Below are 22,829 nucleotides of genomic sequence, written 5' to 3' on the forward strand. Positions count from 1 at the left end.
CCTATCACCCAAGCTGAGTACTCAAGGTGTGCCCTTTGTGTGGGCTGAGTACAACTTCCTCTTGTAGTTGAGCCTTGATTGCTGTTGGAAGGTCAACAGGAGAGATTTTCCCAGGCCAATCAGCTGCAAGGACTGGCTGTGACCACTGACCATGCACCTCCGCCCTCTGTGGAGGATCAGCTGTGCAGGGGCAGGGTGGTGGTATACCACCTTTTCTTTATTCTTCATTTGTGGATGAACAAGAGGTTTTTTCTCTTGATAATATATTTTAAACTGTGTTCCACATCATTTAGTAGATCCTCTAAGACCTTAATAATGTGATCCCATTCCTTTGTAGCCTTTCTTTGCCCCCAGTAGAGTCCCTGCTCTAGCTTGGAACATGAACCCAGAATTCCATGTGCTTCTCTGAGCAAGCTGAATCTTTCATGCCTCTCTGCTGCCTCATCTGCCTGGGATGCTTTTCCCTGTGTTGTCTGCTTGGTAAACTCCTATACAACCTTCAAGACCCATCTGTCAATTTCTCAGTGAAGTCTTCCCTGCCTGCCTCTCAGCCCTATATCTTCCTTCTCTCTGCTCCTACAGCACTTTGCAGGATGCTTGACAATGACTTATTAGGTCTCACTGTGTTGGTTCACATGTCTGGGGCCCTCTACAGAACCTGACTTTTTCCTGGTTTTGACTTAGTTCCTGGTGTGGGGCTGGCATCCAGGAGGTACCTGGTAAGCCCTTGCACTTCATTTGTTTTATACCTCATCCTATCCCCAAACCAAATGACCTAAAATCATTTATGGTGATGTAGAACATACATTGATGGTCTTGGGTGATTTGGTATAATGCTTAATAAACAAGTAACACTCTACCCTCATGAGGATTTTCTTCTTTTTCTTGGTGGTGCTGATGCCCAAGGTGTTGTTCCTCTGCATGTTGGGCTTCTCGGCGCTCTTTGCAGATGTCCCAGGGCTAGGGTTTCGGGTACTCCACCGTCTGCCACCAAACAGCTCCACAGCGTGAGCCAAAGTTGGGCCTTCATACCGTCCATCCTCCTGTGAAAACAAACACATGCTGAACACAAGGGGACAGCAAGCAATGAGGAAGTAAACATATTCATGGCTCCCAGTAAATTCCCAGGGGTAGAACAGCACAGGCAGCTGCAGAAGAACTACAATCTGGCCACCCAAGTGGCCCTGTTTTCCCCTTGTCAGGACTCTTTGTTGGGGATTTCATCACATCCTCTAGAGTCCCGGTCACATCCCTCTTGAGTTCCAGTGATGAGCTTTAACAGGGCCATGTGCAACTGGGATTAACAACAACAAAAAAATTTCTTTCCAGTTTTAGAAGTTATGTTTTAGAATTACCATTGTAAAAAAATTCATTAAGAGGTATTTTGCAAATTAGGGCTTTGGAGGACTTTCAGGGGTTGTATGTACATGTATGAATCTATTTCAAATCAGTCCTATTTGTTATTATATCACTTTTTGTGTCTTTCCATAGAATACATAAAATGTAAAATCAAGTCAGACTTGGGACAGTCTGACTTGAAATATGTGGCATACCTAAAATTCACTTTGCAGGGCTCTGGGGAGCACTTCAATTAGTTTGGGCTGCCATCCTCTCAAGTGACTAAAATTCAAAAATAGAGAGCCCAAGCAACTCAGAGCACCATGCATATTATGATGCTGTGAGCAGCAAAAACATATTCGAATGGTAGATAATGATCTCCAATAAACAGCTGCTTCTCTTAAGACAACTAAATTTAATATGTAGTAAGTAGCAGCAAAGATTGATTTATTTATTGAATTAAATAACAATTGTTCAATTAACAACAGTAAAAAAATTCTCTCTATAAGTTAGGAAAGCCAGTTAATAAAACTACAAAAAGTTGCATATGAATTAAAGATATTGATAGTTCACAGGTTGTCTAAAAGGGCTCTTTTAAAATTACTTTCTCTTTACTGTCCTTATTTTCTGCAGACTTTTAAGGCTAGTCCTCCTTTGTAGTTCCAAAGAAGTGGTTGTAAATGGACTTGGCTTTGTAAATAATAAAGATGTTTTATGTGTGTGTGCCTGCTCCTTCATCCTAATGTTCAATGACTATCCGATTTTATTCCTAGGCTTCATTACAAATGCTACTATCTCTTCTTGTCTTTTGTGTATCTCCTGTTACTATTTCCATTACACCAATTTTCATTCACTAGTGCTAAAATACTTGTATTTGAAGGTAAATTCACATGTGTTCATCACACAAAAGGACTTCAATGTTAGAAATATTATTTTCTATACATGCCCTTCCCAAACTAGGGAATAATAAAATACTCTTTTAGGGCCGTTAAAATAATTTTGTAAGAATCCTACAATTTTCATAAATTTTGTCAACTTCTAGATATATTTAAATAGGTTTCTTTTATACTTAGGACTTATCAGAGCATTAAATGAGCTAAGCCTTGTTATAAGTCACCAAGAGGGGCCTCTAGCATGATGCCTATCAGTCCCCAACCTTTTTTGCCACCAGGGACCGGTTTCATGGAAGACAACTTTCCCGCGGATGGGGCTGGGAGGAGGAGGTGGGAGTGAGGAGGTGGTGCTCAGGTGGTGTTGTGAGCCAATATTCGCTCACCTGCCCACCGCTCATCTCCTGCTGTGTTGTGGTTCATAACACACCATGGACTGGTACTGGCAGCAGCTGGAGTTTGGGGACCCCTGATTGACCTCCTGTTCTCCAAGTATCAAAATAGCATCGTTTTGATGTTCCCTGAGACATTTTGAGAAACGGGTCTGTATAATGGGCCTTTTTCACTAAAAAAAAAAAATCTTAACCCTGTTTGGAAGACACGGCACCTATCTTCCTAGGTGACTCATGTAGAAAAGTTTTGCCCTGGCCAGTGTGGCTCAGTTGGTTGGAGCGTCACCCCGTAACTGAAAGGTTGTGGGTTTGCTTCCCAGTCAGGGCACATACCTAGGTTGTGTGTCTGAGCTCCTGTCAGGGCACATATGATCCCAGGTCCAGGAGTCTATGGGAGGTAACCAATTGATGTTTCTTCCTCTCCCTTCCTCTCTCTAAAAGTAATGAAAAAGTGTCCTTGGGTGACGATAAAATAAAATAAAACCAGTGTTTGAGGAAGAATATCACTTATGTTTTCAGGAGTGACAGAGGTACACAGAATTGTTCTGCCTTTACACTGTAACCACTTAGTTCCATGCAGGGGTGGAGGGATGGGGACGTGGAGAGGAGAAAGGAGGGGAGTAGCTGGGTAGGACCGAGTCTGCTCCAGGTCACTTCCTGTGTCTCTGCTCTAGCAGCACCTCTTACCTCTTCCCATACGCTGTTCATGGTTTCAGCTGGTGCCTCCTTCAGCAAAAACTGAAGGCTGACAGGGTAATGAGAAACCAACTATACGTAGTGGGTTAATTCAGTTACTTTACGCTCTACGCTTGGGAGGGAAACAAATGGAGCAAATAAATCATATAGGTTTTGTGATGGTTGTAATTGAGCTCAAAGACTTTGGTTTGTGGCCAAGCTGAATGGGTTTTCATGACCCTAGATTAGAAGGCTATGGAATGACTGTTACTAAAAATCAATATTCATAATGGCTCCTGAAGACTTTTCGTCCAAGTCTCTGACTGCACTGAGGGGTCCCTGTGAAGCAGACGGGAAGCAGGTGTATGGTTTCCAGTTTGGATGAGTTCAGGAAAACTGGTCTTGTGTTGTGCGGCATCAGCACAATCATGTATGGAGGCCTAAGTGCCGATTAATGAATTAATTAGTTAAGTTGCTTATTCAGATGTTCTCTCTCCTCATAAGTGTTGCACAGATATGGAGAAAGGAGGAAGAAGGGGCTTTCTATGCACTGCTACTAACATCCCAGAGGAGAAATGTTTTCACTCATCAGAAACATGTTAGAACTGTGAAAAATACGTAAAATCGGTCACTTTATTAATTTAAGTTATAATTCTATTTGTTCTGTGATACCAGTAAAGATAAATTTTTCCCCAAAGATAGAAAAGCATAAAGAAGAGAAACTGAAGACTTTGACGCAACTCATTGGACGACGCTGGGAACAGCGCTGCCTTGGGGCAGGTTTATGAGTCACTTTCCCATCTCTGCCTCCTCCCTCCAGGAGCACGGTGTCTCCCCTCAGGTGTCTCCCCTCACCACCTCCTTCAGCCCCGTCCTGCTGCCAGTCCTGAACACGGCGCAGGGCTGGGGGGGCCGTTACAGTACCTGGTAATTTAGGGTTAATGAGAAACTCGGTTTCAGCAGCCCACTGTGAGAAACTACCTTCTCAGGGCTGCTGCCACTATGAACCGGCTTAGGCAGAACTCCACGTATGAGTTAGCTCACATGTGGGAAAGTTTCTTTTGACATTAAAAGTTCTATAGTTAGACAGAAATACAGAGTTAAATAACTCTCTGAGAGTCACGTGGCATGTGAAGCACGAAGGTGATGAAGCAGAATTCTTATTTCCAAAGTGAAGGTTTCCAATGTATCAGTTCCTAATTAATAACAAAAGTATTCAGATTACAATGTTTTCAGTGGAAACTTTAATTGAAAATGCTTTTAAATTAACTGGTTTCTTTCCAGATGCGTGAAGCCACTATTTTTTATATGTATGAATTTACATGATGGCTTTACATATATTAACTAAATTAAACCTCTGAGAGAATGAGCCGATGGTCTAGTTGCCAAGTGTGCTCTTACACCATTTATATCCTGAGAACATGCTATTGAGGAAGGAGGGGAGGGCTGTACCCTTACCTGATAGAGGCTGACGTATTGTTTCCGCAGCCACTGTTGTCTTTGGTCAGGGAACTTCCTCATCTTTCTCACAGCTCTAGTGAGTTCCAACAACCCGCTGAAGAGCATCTTAGCTGTGTGCTTCGGTGCCACAAAGTGCAATAATCTATTGTCAGTGGTCTGAAGCCCATAGAGCAGTGTCACTCCGGTCTCTGAGAGAAACACATTACTCAGTTTGTTCTGAACACACACAGTGTGTATATCAATGCTAGGGTGTCCCGTGTACACAGCCTTTGCTGAAAACAGATCCAAGACCCCCTCCACCAGGCCACTTAATCCAGCGTTGCCCAATAATGGGAATTTGCCAGGTTCAGATGTGTTACTAAGCACACCAAGTTTTGCTTTAGCACTGGCTGGGGAGGCAGTGGTGGGCTTTATCCAGGTCAAGGTGCTATTGTCAGGCTGGAGCTGGAGGAAGCAGCGGGCCGAGAGGTGTGTGTCCTGGTCATAGTGGATAACTGTGGCCCCCTGCAGCAGGAACTGGTGCACATCAGCTCGGACGGACAGGACGTACCACGGGATGAGCTCCGTCCCATGGTCGAAGGCCTTCTGTGGCTCTTCTAGTCCATGAGGGTCCCATTCTTTGGGCTGCTCAAAGATGTCATTTTCTGTATCCAGCAAATCTCCAATTATAAACCTAATGGAAAGAGATACAAATTTGGTCTGTTTTATAACCAGAAGTGAGAACAACACAGAGCCTTTCACTGATGCTGGACATAATTTTCGTTACACTATGAAGTCAAATTAGCATTGGAAATATAAAAATGCTAAAAGTCATAAATAATTTTAATAGCTATATTCCAAAGCCTTATATTTAGCAATATTGTGATCACAGGCATAATAGAGCAGTTGTATTTTTAATATCAACAGCAATAATCATTATGTATTAATTTTCCCTCTTGTGTCACAAAATGTGTTAAATATTTTATATACATTTTTTCACTTAATTTGATCTACTTGTGAAATAAAATTTCTTATTCTTTTTTTTTCTTTTTAACCTATGAGAATACCAGAGGTTCAAAAGGGGTAAGTAGTTTGTTCCAGGTTACCCAGCTTAGAAGACGCCTACCCAAGGCAGGATTCTGGTCTGACTCCTTAGTCTGGGATCTTCTTCACTAGGTTTGCTTGCCTTCTACTTGATCATTAACAAAACTCACGACCTGAGTACAATGCTGCTAAAAATAGGCAAAAATAAGACTTAATAAGCTGGCTTGATAAGAGTTTCTGTTAAAAAGAAAATACAATAACTCTAACTGGTTTGGCTCAGTGGGTTGGACATTGTCCCACAAACCGAGGAGTCGCCAATATGATTCCTGGTCTGGGCACATTTCTGGGTTGTGGGCCAGGTCCCTGGTCGGGGGCATGCAAGAGGCAACCAACTGATGTATCGCTTGCACACATGTTTCTCTTTCTTTCTTCCTTACCCTTTCTCTAAAAATAAATAAATAAAATCTTTTAAAAATATGAAAAATTCAATGACATTCATTGAATGTCAGCCCTGAAATACAGCCCTGGTGGTCAGAGGAGCACAAACAGCTCTCCTTGACTCAACCTTAGATTTCTGTTGGGTGTGTATGCACATGCATGTGCACAAAAAGGACTTGTCTACTTGGAAACTTTAGAAAGCTGCCTTCCCTGAGTCAGAAACCTATGTTGTTTGGGCCAGAAGAATCTGGGGGGAGGCAAGGGTGACTTTGTTGCCTCCTTTCTACCTGGCCACCTTCGTAGGAACATGCCTAAGAAAGTCATTCTCTTCAAAGAATGAGGAATTGTTAGTAAGATAAAGGTTTCTGCTGTTTGACCCATAAACATAGCAAAGAGGTGAGTAAAACTGGGAAAGGGCTGGTCTATACATGTCTGGGAAAGAATGTTCTCATTGTCTGGAGGCACTGGGTAGCCTACTGCCTCTTGGTAAAGTGTGAGCAGCAGCACTGGGCTCCTTGGACTCGCTCTAGATCCTAGTCCTGAGCAGCATCCCATGTCTGCTTTCAAACAGCAGGTTCTTCTTCCTTGTCTCACATAAATAGACATTCTTAAAAAAGAAAAGAAACTTCCAGGAGATCTCACGAAGCTCATGGTCAAAACATCCCCTTCAGATGATCCACACCGGAAACACTGGGAACAACCCAAATGTCCAGCAACAATGAAATGTATAAATAAAATGTCATGTAGTCATACAAAGTAATTCTGTACAGCAATGGAAATAACACACAATATAGCTAATTATCTGCAACAACACAGACAAATCTTAAGCAAGGCACACAAGAATAAATACTATATTTATGTACATGTAAACTTCTAAATGAGGAACTGTATTACATAGAAATGCATAACAGTGGTAAAATTATAAAGAAAAGCAGGATGCATTATCACAAAATTTACAGCAGTGAATTTTCCTCTAGGAGGCAAACTGGTGACATAATTAAGAAGGAAAAAAAGGGTTTTATGGGTACTGGTAACGTTTTTACTCTAGATGGTAGTTATGCAAATATTTACTTGATAATTATTCAGACACATTCGTTTTTATTTTTCATTTTAAAGATTTTAATCACTTATTTTTAGAGAGAGGGGAAGGGAGGGAGAAAAAGGAGAGAAACATCAATGTGTGCTTGCCTCTTGTGTGTCCCCTACTGGGGACCTGGCCCACAACCCAGGAACGTACCCTGACTGGGAATCAAACTGGCGACCCTTTGGTTGGCAGGCCAATGCTCAATCTACTGAGCCACAGCAGCCAGGGCCAAAAGCATTAGTTTTTTTAAAACTTTAAATTTTAGAATAGTTTTAAATGTGTAGAGAAATTGTGAAGATAGTATACTCCACATCTACTTTTCTCTATTATTAACATCTTATTTTAAGATGGCATATTTGACATAATTCATGAACTAATACTTGATGGTATAGTATTATTCATGCAAGTCCATACTTAATTTAGATTTCCTTAGTTTTTTACCTTTGCCCTCTTTCTGTTCCAGGATTCCATCCAGGACACCACAGTATATTTATACTAGTTGTCCTGTTTCTTTAGACTGTTAGATGTGACAGTTTTGCAGACTTACCTTGTTTTTGATGATCTTGACAGTTCTGAGAGGCGCTGGTCAGGTATTTTGTAGAATTAGAATTTGCTTGATATATTCCTTATAATTGGACTAGGGTTAGAGGCTCTGGGCAGGAAGACCACAGAGGAAGAGTGCCATTCTCACCACATGGTGTCCAGGGAATGTACTGTCAACATGACTGACCCCTGTGGACACTGACCTGGCTGAGGGAGTGTTGGGCATCTGTCACTGTAAAGTGACTTAAAAAAACCCCTCCTTTCTGTACTGTCCTTTTTGGAAGGAAGTTGCCAGGTGCAGCCCATATTTAAGGAGTAAGTGGTTATGCTCTACCTCACAGAGGGCAGAAAAATCTAATAAGTTATTTGGAATTCTTCTGCCTGGGAGATTATCTCTTCTCTCCCTTTGTTTGCTTATCATCTGTATATATAAAGTCATTAATATTTATTTAATACTTTGGGGTATAATCTAATGCCAATTAATTTTGTTACTCAAATTGGCCACCAGGGGCTTCTGCAGTTGGCTCTTATATGCTTTTGTTATAACCCCCATTGCTACATCTGTCTGTGTGTGTGTTTTTAGCACTTCTTTACTTTTTGGCGTAACAAGATGTTCCAGGCTCACTTGTGTATTTCTTATCTCAGTCCTAGAATCTACCATTTCTCCAAGGAGCTTTGCTTTCCTTTACTGAAGAATGTTAGTAGAAGTTAAGATCTGGTTGCTATGTATAAAAATACATTCTATTTTATGCACTTAATGTTCCATTTGACATAAAAAAAGTGAAGAAAGGAAGAAAAAACAGTCCTTTGTGTCTAACTTAGCTCTATCCTTCTGAAATTGCTCTTAGTAACAATAGAAAACCAATACTTATGTTCTCATATATATAATACTTATGCCCATGCTTCCTACATAAAGCATGGTGACTAGAAACATGCCCTCTAGAATCACGCTGGGTCTACTGTGCGGCTCCCCCACCCGTTTGCAGTGTGACCTAATGAAATCACTCAAGTTTACCTATCTGTTAATGACAAAAAGACAATGCCCATTTCAGAGATTAATGGTGAAGCTCAAATAAGATAATTGTTGTAAAGCACTCAGCACAGGGTCTGGCTCCGTAAAGTTTATCACTATGATTAAATATAGGAAGACTGAGGTTTCATCCCTCCCACTTCTTCCCCACTTCCTTTCCCGAGGCTAACCCAGCCCAGCTGTTCCTCCAGAGGGGCTTCCTTTTAAGTCATATCCAAGCCCTTTAATCTTTTTATTTCCTTTCTTTGGAACCACTTCCACATTCTCCATGTCATACTTTTTTTTAAAGTACAAAAAGAATTCAATTGATGAGTGTTAGTACCCATGAAATACAACACATGTTAATCTGGACATAGAACTTCTGATTTAAATGTAGCATGAGAAATGGTGTTTCCCAAATTCTGTTTAATTTGAATTCTGAACTAAATCAAGTATTTTTCCAGTTAAAAAAAAAACAAATTACATGCATTATAAAAAATACTGTCTGGAAAGACAAATTACAATAAGGCTTTTCCGGAGCCTGTTTCAGCTGCTGAGAGACGGTGTGGGCTGGGAGAAGGCGGTCGCTGTCTTTGTAGCGCCGGTTTCCGTTTTAGAACATGGAAATAACTGATGTTTAGTGTGAATAGTTCCATTAAAAAGCATTCTCCCAGGGACTAATGCCCAGATAAAGCTGACAACTGCCTGGAAGGAAGGAAGTTCCTTTCAAGAAGGAAACCAGTAGCTTTATCTCTTGGATCATATACTGAGTTTTACACACTCTGTGCCTGACTCTTGCGGGAGACAAGTTTCTGCGGGTTTGCAAAAAGGAATAAGATGGAACTTAAAGATTTATTTAGGAACCAAACAGTATTAACCAAATGTCAAATATGTGGCTTACCAGTGAAGAAACTACCTTGTCAAACTTAGGTCATATGTTTTAAGGGATAAAAAGAGAAAGAGAGTCTGTACCCGATCCCAGAAGCAGTTCTGTAGCATCATTCAATTAGAAACCATAAAATGATGGACAGACATTTTCTAATGTTCCCTGATGAAAATATTATATTAGGGGACAAGTGTCTTTTCTTAATAAGTGTTCATTACTTCCTACAAAGCTAAGATGATTACATGAACATAATTCATCAAGTGATAAGCCTAAAGTAATTCTGTTGGATGGGAGAAAATGTACACCTTTTCCAAAGGACTAACTACAGCTGTTCCCTGTAATAAAATCCAGAGTTTCAAACCTGCCTCTGGCAAATTCTTGCTTTTAATTAACCTAGCAGTTTCCTCAACAACAGGCAGCTTCTAAATTACATCTGGGTGGTGCGTGGAGCCGGTCATGCTGAGGTTAAATCTTAGCCCTGCTGGCCGGCCGTGGGATCCTGAGCAAAATGAACTGTTGGGAGGATTAAATAATTTAACATATGTAAAATATTAGGACAGTGTTTCTTTTAAATTGACTCTCAATAAGTAGTAACATGTTAAATGTTACTAACATAAATATTGTCGGGATTGTATTTATGAAGTCGCTACAAGGCTCTGGATCAGGAATCGGTTCTCAGGTCCCAGAAACAGTGCTTGCTGGTCTGGTTTCAGTGAAGTCTGTTCAACACCCACCTCACTCCCACTTCCTGTGTTTAGTGCTCCATCTCGGAGGAGCAGTCACATGGGGGAAGGAGAGTATTACCGGTACTGACACACAGGTTTAAATGTGAGCATTTCAATATAGCTTCACAGGTTTTGTAGAAGAAATATTTGCATTTTTGTGCTATGTTTCCCTTTTAAGAGCGCTTAGAAGCAGGGTCTGAAAATGGGAAGTGGAAGAGAAATGTTCTTAGGATGTAGATGATAAAACACTTAGGAAGGGGACAGGAGCATAAGCCAAAAGCTGGAAATAAAAACTGTATGAAAGGTGACAGGATTGGGTAAAAAACATATCTCTTGAAGGAACCCACAGCAAAAAGGAAAAGATGGTAAAGCGAAAGCTCAGGGTCTAGGTCTCCAAGGCTCAGCCAAAGGTAACACTCCTAAAAGTATTTTGGAAAGGTTGACACTTTTAATTAACACCCCACCCCCAAACAAGTGGAGGTTGTTGTAAAAAATGCCATATGAAATTCATTATTTTATCTATTTGGGGATGATGCTTCCCTTATAGTATAATTTAAGGAAGGAATTTGGGCCATATCTCAGTATGAAGGAAAGGTTCATTATTTCAAACATCTGTTTGATTTTTCTTACAAATGTTGTGAAACTTGCAATAAATCACTATTTCCTCTTTCTTTGGCCACTCAGAATCCCAGAACAAAATTCAGTCACGGTAAATGACAGTATTATTTTTTCCCAACTTGTTTTCCTTAATAACTTTAATTATTTATACTTACTCTCATAAGCATCTACAAAATCTTTTGTGGCAGGAGGGAGATATATACACAGATACATATGTAGACACATAAACAGAGGTAGATATAGGTAAAGGACTTAAAAGGGTCTGAGATGCTTCTTGTGCAGACACATGCTTATCTGTAGCTTGTCTTCCCTGCCCCCAGCTATACTATATGGTATACTAATACTATATATTTTGGAGAAATTGGGTCTATAGGTTTACCTTCTTAAAACATAATAGCCTTAGAAATTCGGATACAAGGCACTCATTTCTGTGTTTACCACCAATACTAAGTACTCCAATTCCAAAGAAATTCTTTTCTGAAAACACTGTCCACGGTTACCCCTGCCACTGTAGGCTCACACACACAGACACAATCAGGGGAGGCTCTGCAGAAAAAAACAGCAATGTCTTGCAAACACACACACGTGTATAAGGACTCCAAGACAACTGCAAGGTCTGACTTGTGAATGCTCACTACAAATAAAACCTTTCTTGGTAAAAGATGTCAAAGCCAGTAGACCTGATAGTTTTGGAGGTGCTAAAGGATTCCTCCTGCTGGGACAGTAAGCTAAGCTTGACTATAAATTAATGGCCTTGAAGAGAGGCAATGCATGCTCAAGACCACTGGTTTCTGTTTTCTCATTTGGTTGCAGGTAAGCACATCTGGCTGGAGTACAATGCCTGCGGATAAACAGCAATTGGACAACTAAACATTTGCAAAGGTCAGGTTGCCACCTCACAGAGCAGAGTTTTTGAAAGTGAGAGATCCCTGACTACCCAGGATCTCCCAGAGGTTGGGAGAAGCTGCAAAAAATATGGATCGAGGTCTTACTCTACCCCTACTAAATTGCTATATTTCACTTAAAAATATGTTAATAACTGCCCCTGTTTAAAAATTAGTAAAAACCATTTTTATAGAAGCTAAGAAACAAATAAGAGACCATGGTTCTAATCCTGAAATTTTATTAGTTGAACTTCCAGATGTGGCAGGGTAGCCCTAGTTTCCTTTATAGGGTGAATGGGTGGCAAGAAGTTAAATTATAAACAGTAATTTTAGAACAAGGCAGTGAAATGAAAAAGATAAATTCTAATTCAGAAGTGGTAAAGACTGAAGATAAAGAAGCATGACCTACTGATAAAGGCAGTGGGTTTTTATTAGGTGTCTGTCCGAAACCAACTGAAGTGGGGAAAGGAAGCAACGAGCATCCTCCCTCTTGTTAAAATGCGAGACTTACTGGCATCGAGCTTTATCCTTCAAGGAGTTTTTCCTTGAGCTGTTCCCTTCGCTGGCACTGTCCTCGTCCTCCGTCTCCAGACTCCGGGTGCAGCTCCTGATGACCTGGAAGATGCTGTTGACGGTGGACTCTTTCTCCGAATTCTTTAAGCCATTTTGTCCCACACGTTGTAAAAAATTATCTTGTCCACTGTAGTCAGCTACAAACTATGGAAAAATATATCAAGAGTTTGTTATTGCGACTTTATATAATACGTCTGAATAACCTACTCAGCTAAGGAAATGAAATCATAATAGTCATAAATAATGGTATTTGTGCCTATTCGTTTGGGGAGGAAAAAAGAACCTCCAGGAAAAACATTTTTCTCTTTCGCCACATAAAATATCAAAACTTACTCTTGTTTCCACTAAGACAACTTTAGTCCCTCTAGGAACCAACACTCCACTTTGAATTGAAAACACAAAAAGCAATATTATTCCAAGGTTCCCTCGGGAGATTAGCCACTTTACAGAGGAAGGGCAGGGTTATTTTATCCTTGCAGTGAGAATTGAGAAAAACCATGAATGGGTATACTGTGCTGTGGAACCAGATAAAAATCACCAAGAAAAGTGATGTTTTGCTTTATTTCCCATATGTCCTATGGCAATGCCGAGGCTCCCTGGCAGTGTTTAAGTTCTTATTGTCTGTATGTGGTCAGGAAGTTTCTCCCATCCCCCCATCACAGCCGCCCCGAGATGTGGCATCCTCTCCTTCCAAAGCACAAGGGAGCTGGTGTGGGGGACTTGCTTTCAGTTTTCTCCTTCACTTCTTGCACTTTCATGCCCCTCATATAAGCTGGAGAGATGCAAGCTGGTAGTGTTGCCTATAACCATCAGGGGCTCTTCCTGGTATCAGGTGATGCCTTTGTTCCCAGGTGACACAGAAGAAGCTCAGTTTTAGAAGTGTCTTCCCAATGCCACCAAGAAGGGGTGTATGTGGGTGATTGTGTGTGTAATAGTGAGTACTATCACCATAGTGAGAATGACTCTAGATTTGGGTGTGGGACTTCCAGTTATGGGATGACTCAAAACTCACCATAAAGTTCCCTCCAGTTTCCAGCCTCCTTTCATTTCTAAACCCCATATAGGGAAGTTTCCTTATCTTCTTCAGTTTTTCAGTGTCCTTCCTCTCCAGTGCCCAATGCCCTGGGGCAAAGCTCACATGCTCCTCTCCTCTCTGGGAAAGGAGTAGCAGTGGGTTGGGAAAACGGAGTCAGCCGTGGTCAGGAGCCTGCAGCCTGCCTTTGGAAGAGGCACCAGCTTCTCCAGCACTGTCAGCCCTCCCTCTCCTCCCCCGAAGGATGAGGAAGGCACTGTTGACTTTCCCACATTTTTTCTTCTGCCAATTCAGAAAAGTCATTACTTTCCCTTCACTTCACTTATTTTGTCCCCTGCAGCCAGACATTCCCACCGAATAAGAGAAAAGAAAACACCATCAGTCTTAAATATAAATAAAATCAGAAAACAATACCCATTTCCACTTGTACCTTCACACTGTCCCATTAAAGCTACCTTAACAGTGCTAGTTGGCATTCTTTCCTCTGGAACTTTCAAGGACCCAACTGTTATCCAACACAACAGAAACAGCAGATACCCAGGTTCACTAAGTTTCCCTCCTCATTTCGGGAAGTGGTGAGCCAGGGAACAACAGCGACTCTGGATCACGAGGATTTTGGAAGGCCTCACCTCTAGAGCTTCCTCTTGGGAATTGTATCTTGGGCAGAGCTTCACCAGGCCGGAGGCTCCATCTAGTACCTCGCAGAGCTCCTTCAGAAACACCCCGCAAAACGGAACCACCTTACAGCCAGGGATGTGCAGCGCCCGAGTCACCACCTTCTTGTACTCGCAGGAGGACTCGTGCTGAGCCATGGCGTCCTTCAGGCTTCTCATGGTCTCCAGGTCAGACTGGTCCATGAACTGCCACATCTTTAAAACTTTTCTTGATCTGTTGCAAGTAAATGACATTTTCTTTCAGATCAAAGGAGAAATAATATGATTTACAGTAAATAGCCTAAATTCTATACAAATTTGTTGTTTTGGCTTGTTTTCTCTCTGTTTTAATATTTATTCAGGCTCCATATTTCCACCTACTTCTCCTAAATAATGTTTCATATTACTTTTATACATTAAACAAATTAAATAGGACAGATACAAACAAAAACACGTAGGAGGAGTTAATTTTGGAAGGTGGGCACTGAGCTTGGGTTTAGCTTTCCTAGCAGCCATAGACAAACAGGAAGCCTAGTAATATGGTTTGTACAAATACTTATGGAGGGTTGTCTGCAGAAAACGTGGTTCATCCACTCCTCTCGATCTTTTAAATGTTATCCCTGGATGACACCACTCCCTCAGTGACACACATGAAGCCTGCTTTAGCTTCTTTGCTTTTACTGAATCCAGCTGTAACATTAACCCACTGGTTCACCCTAAGGGATGTTATCTTGAAGTATTATGTACATAAAAGGATGTTAAATGGGGCTTTTCCTGTTTTGAATTGCTGGTAAGAGTAAGAGGTGACACTGTCCCCACCTTCTAAGAGAGGCACCAGACTGTCATAAGCATCACGGAAACTGCTCTGCCCTCAGTGGTCTCTTGGCCTCCACCAGCGCACAGAGGAACTGGATCAGGGCAGCCAGGTGGGAATACTGGGAGGAGGAGGAAATCACCTGAATTCAGGGGCTTCGAGTCAACTCTTTGGAGAGGTGGATCTGTGTCCTGGGCAGTGTGTTGATCACAGAGGCTGGTGTGTGACTCTTGCGTGGGAAAGTCTGAAGTGAGAGGCTGCCTGGAGCTGCCCAATGGCAATATGAGGGAGAAAGTTCCAGTGTGGGGGGGTGGTGTCTGTATCTGCAAATCTGAGTAGGCAAAATGCTGAATGCTCCTGTGAGCCAGGAGTGGACACTGTCACAGGCAGTTGGACATGAGCTATCTAGAACGGCTTGCCTGACAAATGAAGTGACTCTAGAGGAAACACCCTGGAAGTGAGACCTCCAGAGCTGGCCCTGGGGGACTGAAGGTACACTGGGAGGTACATATAAGATGGGGGTAGGGAGACATTAGTGGGCATAACTAGAGAGCACCTCTCAAAGCACCCCACATTTGGAAGCACCTGGCCCAGATTACGACTGGTCCAGGCAAGTAAGACCTTTGCTTCCTCTACCCCTCCTTCTTTCTCTCCTCTCCTGTCCACTTTTCCTGCAGGGATCAAGTTGGAAGGAGCTGGAGAGAAGAGACAAACCATTTTTTCCTACCCTGCTACAGGTATCTGAGATTAGGTGGGCTGTCCAATGTGGGAAAAGAGCAAAGCTTTAACTTGAACGAGAGGTTTCAGTTTTGATTTATATCACACTGGATTGAGAATTCATTATGTACTACATAAGATATCTAAAAGACAAGTACCACATGACAAACACCCATGCACCAACCTCTCAGCTTAAAAAATAAAACATTAATAATATAGTCGAAGCCTCAGTGGGTTCCTCTGTGAGCACATGCCCCCCTCCCTCGCCAAAGGGGATCACAGCTGTGACTTGAGTGGTTTTACCAGGTCTTTAAACATACCCAACATGTGTATGTATCACCAAGCAGCTTGTGTTTTATAAACTGTATATAAATGGTGTCACACTGTAGGCACTCATAGAAAACCTGCTTTTTTTTCATGGCAGTATGTTTCTGAGATTCATTCATATCCCTGAGCGTAGGCCAACGAGACAGCTTACGAGGCACGTAAGTGGCTGGGAAAGTTATAGGTTCTCCCAAGGTAGAATCCAGAGCCAGGGGAGGGAGGGCCAATAAGGTACGTTTCAAACACAGTGAGGTCGGAAAAATAAAACAGTTTTCTGATTTCATCCCATTAAGTCCAGCTAGTGCTATAACTGGTTTCCTATGGGCTGGTGAGAATCCTATTTTGGGAGTAAAAAGGAGGTATAAATAAGCAAAGTGATTAAATTAATGAGACATGGTTCTCATTATTTGATTATCCTTCTTTCTGTGAGTAATAGAGTACCTATGTTACATTTTGGAGCAAAAGACAAACCTCTGCAAAGATCAATGATTGTTTTTTTGATAGATTGAGAATTGACACTATTTTAAAACTTTTATTTCTTTTTTTGACTATAAAGGTACTAGATGCTCATTACAGGAAATCTGAAAAATTCCAAAAATATGGAAAATCCACCCACAGTTCTACCATTCACAGACAACGTTAGGTATATTTCCTTCCAGTATTTATTCTATTTGTGTCTGTCTTGTATACTTTATAAATTTTGATTTATAAATATTGCTGGTTATTAAGTATAGACAGCTTTGTTACTATGTATTTTTATGTATTATGATATTTGTTTTCCAATACTAAGTTTTTTTCATAAACATCATTTTTGGTGGCTAAATGACATTCCAGTGTATGGATATATCATATTAGTTCCTTCCTTTTTCTCTTGTTGTTCATTTGGGTTATTTTAAACTGACACTATGACTGAATAAATATTGTTATATGTGAATCTTTTTATTTCTCATTGTTTCCTTAAAAATAGATGAGAATTTAGTTTAAGGAAGCAAAATATGCAGTTCGAAAACCAAGGTCAGTGTTAAATGACATTGTTAAATAAGGTTGTTCCTCTTTCCATCTAATTGCTTGAAGAAAACCTTTAGTTACCTTAATGTAATTAAATTACTTTTAATCTAAATATTTTCAAGCCTGAAGGTGTCTACACTGGCTCCACCCCCACCATCATTCCATCATAAGAGCACCTAGCAACTTATCTCCTAAAAATACTTTTGTAGCAAAAGAATTCTTAAACCTGATACTTGAAGCCATCATTTTGTAAAGATCAGTTCAGTTCTAAGCCAAATATAGGAGATGAAACTAGATGGCAGTGGGTCTGGGGTATGAAACAAAATTCACAGGGATGAGTGGGGAGGTTTAGCTTGGTTTGAGGTTATTCCTCATGTAAGAGAAGATCACTTGGCTTTATGGCCTTTTTGGATTTTGAATTCACACTAAGTTGGGTGTGAAAGTCACATTCACTAAGGCTTCCATGGGTCATTCAGTGGCCATTCTTGTATCAGGAGAATCTCTAATGCAGGGTATGTTGCAGCCAAACTCCAAGATGCCCCCCAGTGATCCATGCCTCCTGGTGCAATGCAGTCCCACCCACAACGAACCAGTGCAGGTCCTACGTGACCAGTACAACATGGCAGAAGTGACAGTTAATGGCATCTGAATAGGACATCAAAAGCACTGCAGCTTCTGCCTTGCTCTCTTGGGTCACTCACTTTGGAGGGAGCCAGCCACCATGCTGTGAGGACAGTGATGTCCAGAAGAAAGTGAGGCCACAGCCCACAGTGAGCACCAACTTGCCAAACACAGAAGGATGAGCATCATTAAAATAGAACTAATTTATCATAATATGAATATTCTTTTTTTAAAGCAATACAGGTTCTTTAAAGAAAATCGATAAAGGACACATGGACAAAAACTAAGGGGGTGGAAATGGGAGGGGGTGGAAATGGGAGGGGGTGGAAATGGGAGGGAGGTAGGAAGTACTGGGGGGGGCTGGGATAGGAGTAAAAGACAAAAAACTGTGCTTGAACAACAATTAAATAAATTAATTTAAAAAATCTATGACAAAGAGAATCAAATATACAGCCTCTTATTCTCCCAGTATTTTTGTATTTTTTTCTTCTTTTGAGCCACAACTGGCACATTTATATGACCATTTTAAATGTCAATGACATGAATTTATTCTTAGTTAAGAAAGTTCAAAAAAACAAAAAAAAAGTCCAACTCTGAGAATTTTCCTTTTCTCCCCGAAATATGAGTCCCATCACTGGAGAATCAAAGAAAAATCCTTATAATGTTATGAAGCAAGATCTATTTCTACTCAGAACTCTCACTGGGAAGGTGAATGATGTCAGACAATAACAATGACAGTTGTCTTTATGAAGCCTTACTGTATGCCAGATATACCTGCTAAATATATTATCTCACTAAATCCTACATCAAGAGGTAGGTACTTTTTATTATTACCCCATTTTACAGATGTAGAAACTGAGGCTTAGTGAGGTCAAGTAACTCACTCAGATCACATAGCTATTCTGTGGGGAATCAGTATTTGATTCCTTGTTATTCTGACTTGACAACTCAGGCTCTTCTTACCCATAAGAGTAAAGGTAGTCACTTCATGCCAGGTAACTGAGTTTGAAAGGGAATAAGGCAAAAGAAACTTTACTGACAGAATGGTGATCTTATTAGCTTGATGGAGAAGGCATAAGAACAGAATAACGCAGAGGTGAAGGACATAAACTCTGGGCTGCCTGCATTCATGTCCTCGCTATGCCAGGTGACGTGGGATGAATGACTTAACTTCTGCTAACATTAGTTTCTTTTTTTGTATACAGAGGTAACAATAATGATATCTATATCAAAAAATTGTTCTGGGAATTAAAAAATTTAATTGCATGAAGTGTGCTTATTAGTCCAATGCTTGACACATAGTCAAGTGTTAAAAAAAATGAAAGCTAAAATTATTGAATGCTTATTATCAATGTTGTCACTGAGGGCAGTCAATGGCTTGGAGCTTACAGTGCTTGGGCAATTCATAAGGCAGAGCTGGAAAGAGAAACAGTAGAGTGTACAGGGCAGGAAGAAGAGGGCAGGGGTCAGTGATGAGGTTGATAGAGTTATGCAACCAGGTAATTTCACTCAACTTGGCCAAGAGCATGGGATCAGAGCAGACACAGCTAACTGGGATTGTGAATGGCCCACTGGGGCTGAATTCTGCAGCATGCTGGAGGGGCAAGGCTTATGGTGCTATCAGTGGACAATGTATTTCCTCTGTATTCTAAAAACAACCTCCAACCCAAAGGCAGAGATTATCAGACATGAGTAATATCTAAACTCCTTTTCAAGTTATACAATAAAAGGCTAAAAAAATCCCTCAAGAACAAGGGGTACTTAATGGAATAATTTGACTTGGTGGTCACTACCAATTATGTTTTGGGCAATTAGTTTAGTGCCATGTGACTAGTAAGAGGAAATGTGTCCAGATACCTGAGGCCAGCCAAGAACTCCATGACAGTGTTGTAGTTGCCCATGTTCCAGCAGCATTTGGCCACATGCACCAAGTATGAGAAGACCTCCCGCTTCTCCTCCATGGAGCCCGCCGTGAGGATCAGCCATGTCACCCAGGAGCTCACCTGGAAAATGCAGAGAGGGGCATTGACTGAAACTATGATCTGGAAGCTTGATCAATTTTTTTTTTCACAAAAAAACTGTTTTTCTTTTTTAAAATACCAGTTTAGGGAGACTTCCGCCAAGATGTAGGCATAGGTGGATGTGCCGTGCCTTCTCACACAACCAAGTTTAGAGACAACTAAATATTAGCAACAGAAAACACAGCCAGAACACGGAAAATTGAACTTTTCGGAAGTCCCGTTAACAACAAATTCTTCAGCCTGACCGGTAAGGGGCGAAACCAGCGGCTGGTGAAGCGGAGTTGCACAGGAAAACTCGGTCAGACGGACTCAAGTGCGTGGAATCCAGGCGCAGGGTTGGACCTAGTGAGCGACTGAGCGAGCGACCAGGCAAGCGACCGTGGGGGAGACAGCGGGGAGCGGTGCTGCGTGTTGACTGTGGTCGCGCATTTGTGCGTGGGTGGACAGGCGAGGAAGTGGGCGGTTGGACCGGGGCCCAGCGGGTCCCCTCGGCAAGCGGCAGTGGAGGGCGCCACCATTTCCCTGCTCTGACCCCACCTCCACATACAGCATCATAACCCAGCAACTTTGAGTGGCCCGGACCAGGTGAACCACCTAAGGCGCTGCTCCCTACCCAGATGTGAGAAACAGCAGAGGGGGTCGCCATTTCCCCGCTCTGACCACGCCCCCACATACAGCGTCACAACCCAGCGACCTGGGAGTCCAAGGCAGCCGCTTCTCACACTTAAAGGACCAGAACAGACCAAAAATGTCGCAAGAATATCTCAAAGCCCCAGAGCCCATAGATCTAAGCGATGAAGAAATAGCAAAACTCTCAGACACACAGTTTAAAACACTGGTCATCAGGATCCTCACAGAACTGGTTGATTATAGCCACAAATTAGACAAATATATGAAGACGAAACTAATTGAAATGAATGGAATTGCACAGGACACCAATAGCAATGAAAAGGAAACTGGGACTCAAATCAATGGAGTGGACCAGAAGAAAGCAAATAATGGCCAAACAGAAAAGAGTCAAGAAGCAAGAATTCAAAGAAATGAGGAGAGTCTTAGGAACCTCCAGGACATCTTTAAATGCTCCAACATCCGAATTATAGGGGTACCAGAAGGGGGAAAGGAACAGCCACCAGTCAAAAACTTATTTGAACAAATAATAAAGGAGAATTTCCCTAATCTGGCAAAGGAAATAGACTTCCAGGAAGTCCAGGAAGCTCAGAGAGTCCCAAAGAAGTTGGACCCAAGAAGGAACACACCAAGGCACATCATCATTACACTAGCCAAAATTAAAATGAAGGAGAGAATCCTAGAAGCAGCAAGAGCTAAGGGGACAGTCACCTACAAAGGAGTCCCCATCAGACTGTCAGTGGATTTCTCAAAAGAGACCTTACAGGCAAGAAGGGGCTGGAAAGAGGTATTCCAAGTCATGAAATCCAAAGACCTACAACCAAGATTGCTCTATCCAGCAAAACTTTCATTTAGAATGGAAGGACAGATAAGGTGCTTCTCAGATAAGATCAAATTCAAGGAGTTCATCATCACCAAGCCCTTATTATATGAAATGTTAAAGGGACTTATCTAAGAAAAAGAAGTTAAAGAAACATGAACAGTGAAAGGACAGCAAACTCACAGTTATTAACAACCACATCTAAAACAAAAGGAAACTAAAAGGACAGCTAGATCAGGAGTGGAAACATAGAAATGAAGATCTCAAGGAGGGTTAGCAACAGGGGAGTGGGAGGAGGAGAAGGGGGGAGAAGGTACAGAAAATAAGTAGCATAGACAGTAGATAGAAAATATAAGGGGGGGGCAAGAATAGCATAGGAAATATAGAATCTAAAGGACTTGAGACACATGGTCATAAAGTAAAGGGGGGGTAATGGTGGGGATGGGGGGTAGGGAGTGAGGGGAATGAAAGGGGGAATAGAACAACTGTAACAGCATAATCAATAAAAAAATTAAAAAAAAATAAAATGCCAGTTTAGTATTAGAAAATGAAGGACCCAGCCAAGACACTATTAAATCTCTAAAGGGATTCTGGCAAAGTGACTTAAGCTTTCTATGTCCTTTACCTTCATTTTACAAATAAGGAAGATGAAAAATAATTCATGAAATCCCTCTTAATACATAAAATTCCATGAAGCTATAAGAAAATAAGGCCTAAGGATAATGATTTTAATATATTTGACTGATGGACAGCAAGATTGAATGCAATCAGTGCACTTAGCCCATAAATAAAGGCACTTATCAGTATTAAAATACATAATATCAAATGAAAAATACAAAAAAGGCATATTTTGAACTATCTTTTACAGATGCATTATCTATTAGGCTCCCCAAATGATTAAACAATAATGAGAAGAGTATTTACATAGCACTTACTATGAACCAGGAACTGCTCTAAACATTTACATATGTTAACTCACTTTTCTTTCACAATAATCCTGACTCAGGGACTATTATTATCCTAATTCTATATAGATGAAGACTGAGGGACAGAGGGCCTAAGAGGCTTGCTCAGAGTCCCCAAACAAAGAGGTGGTAAAGTCTGAATTTGAGCTTAGATGCGTGCCCCAGAGGGAGCACTATTAACCACTTGCTAAATGCTGAATGTGTATACACAAACTCTAATGTTTTCCAGATCCAGGCTTAATTTATTCTAATATGATTTGTTTTTTCAAATCATATAAGATTTGAAAAAATCTTTATACAGATTAGAGTATTATATTTAATAACAACCCAATACTAAGACCCCCTTTATGATATGCAGCCTCAAAATCCTCTGCTTAATCTCTAAGATTATTTTGCTGCTAGCTCTACTTTGGTTCTTGGACACTAGCATTCACTTAAGTTACTTTCTCCATTCTGGTTAATGTCTGGGCTGATGAGCTCAGTTTTTAACAACCACAGCTCTTGTCTTAACCCCACATGGGTCATTAGCTGCACTTGGTTCAGCAACAGTGTTGAAACGTGGGGAGGCAATCACTTCCCTGGCCTGAGTGAGAATGAGGCCTGAGCACAGAGTTCATGGTGACTCATGACGTGACAACTGCAGGAAAAAGAGTCCAAGGTGCATAGCATACTGCTGTAAATGGATAG

At 41.3% G+C, this 22,829-nt stretch overlaps 1 protein-coding gene across 3 annotated transcripts in view; it reads right to left on the bottom strand.

Annotated features, from left to right (window-relative positions):
* Window positions 1-22,829, bottom strand: part of PLCE1 (phospholipase C epsilon 1) — a 353,887-nt gene that overhangs the window by 75,055 nt on the left and 256,003 nt on the right. For all 3 annotated transcript variants that reach the window (XM_037143005.2, XM_037143006.2, XM_037143003.2), the window contains exons 5-9: window positions 19,567-19,712; window positions 14,202-14,460; window positions 12,478-12,683; window positions 4,754-5,429; window positions 861-1,043 (exon numbers count right to left, since the gene is read on the bottom strand). In XM_037143005.2, the coding sequence (XP_036998900.2) occupies window positions 861-1,043; window positions 4,754-5,429; window positions 12,478-12,683; window positions 14,202-14,460; window positions 19,567-19,712 (1,470 nt within the window). The remainder of the gene's footprint in view (window positions 1-860; window positions 1,044-4,753; window positions 5,430-12,477; window positions 12,684-14,201; window positions 14,461-19,566; window positions 19,713-22,829) is intronic.

The sequence above is a fragment of the Artibeus jamaicensis genome, unplaced genomic scaffold (assembly GCF_021234435.1).
Source record: "Artibeus jamaicensis isolate MK-2021 breed Jamaican fruit bat unplaced genomic scaffold, CSHL_Jam_final contig_332, whole genome shotgun sequence".
In the NCBI taxonomy this organism is placed as follows: domain Eukaryota; kingdom Metazoa; phylum Chordata; class Mammalia; order Chiroptera; family Phyllostomidae; genus Artibeus; species Artibeus jamaicensis.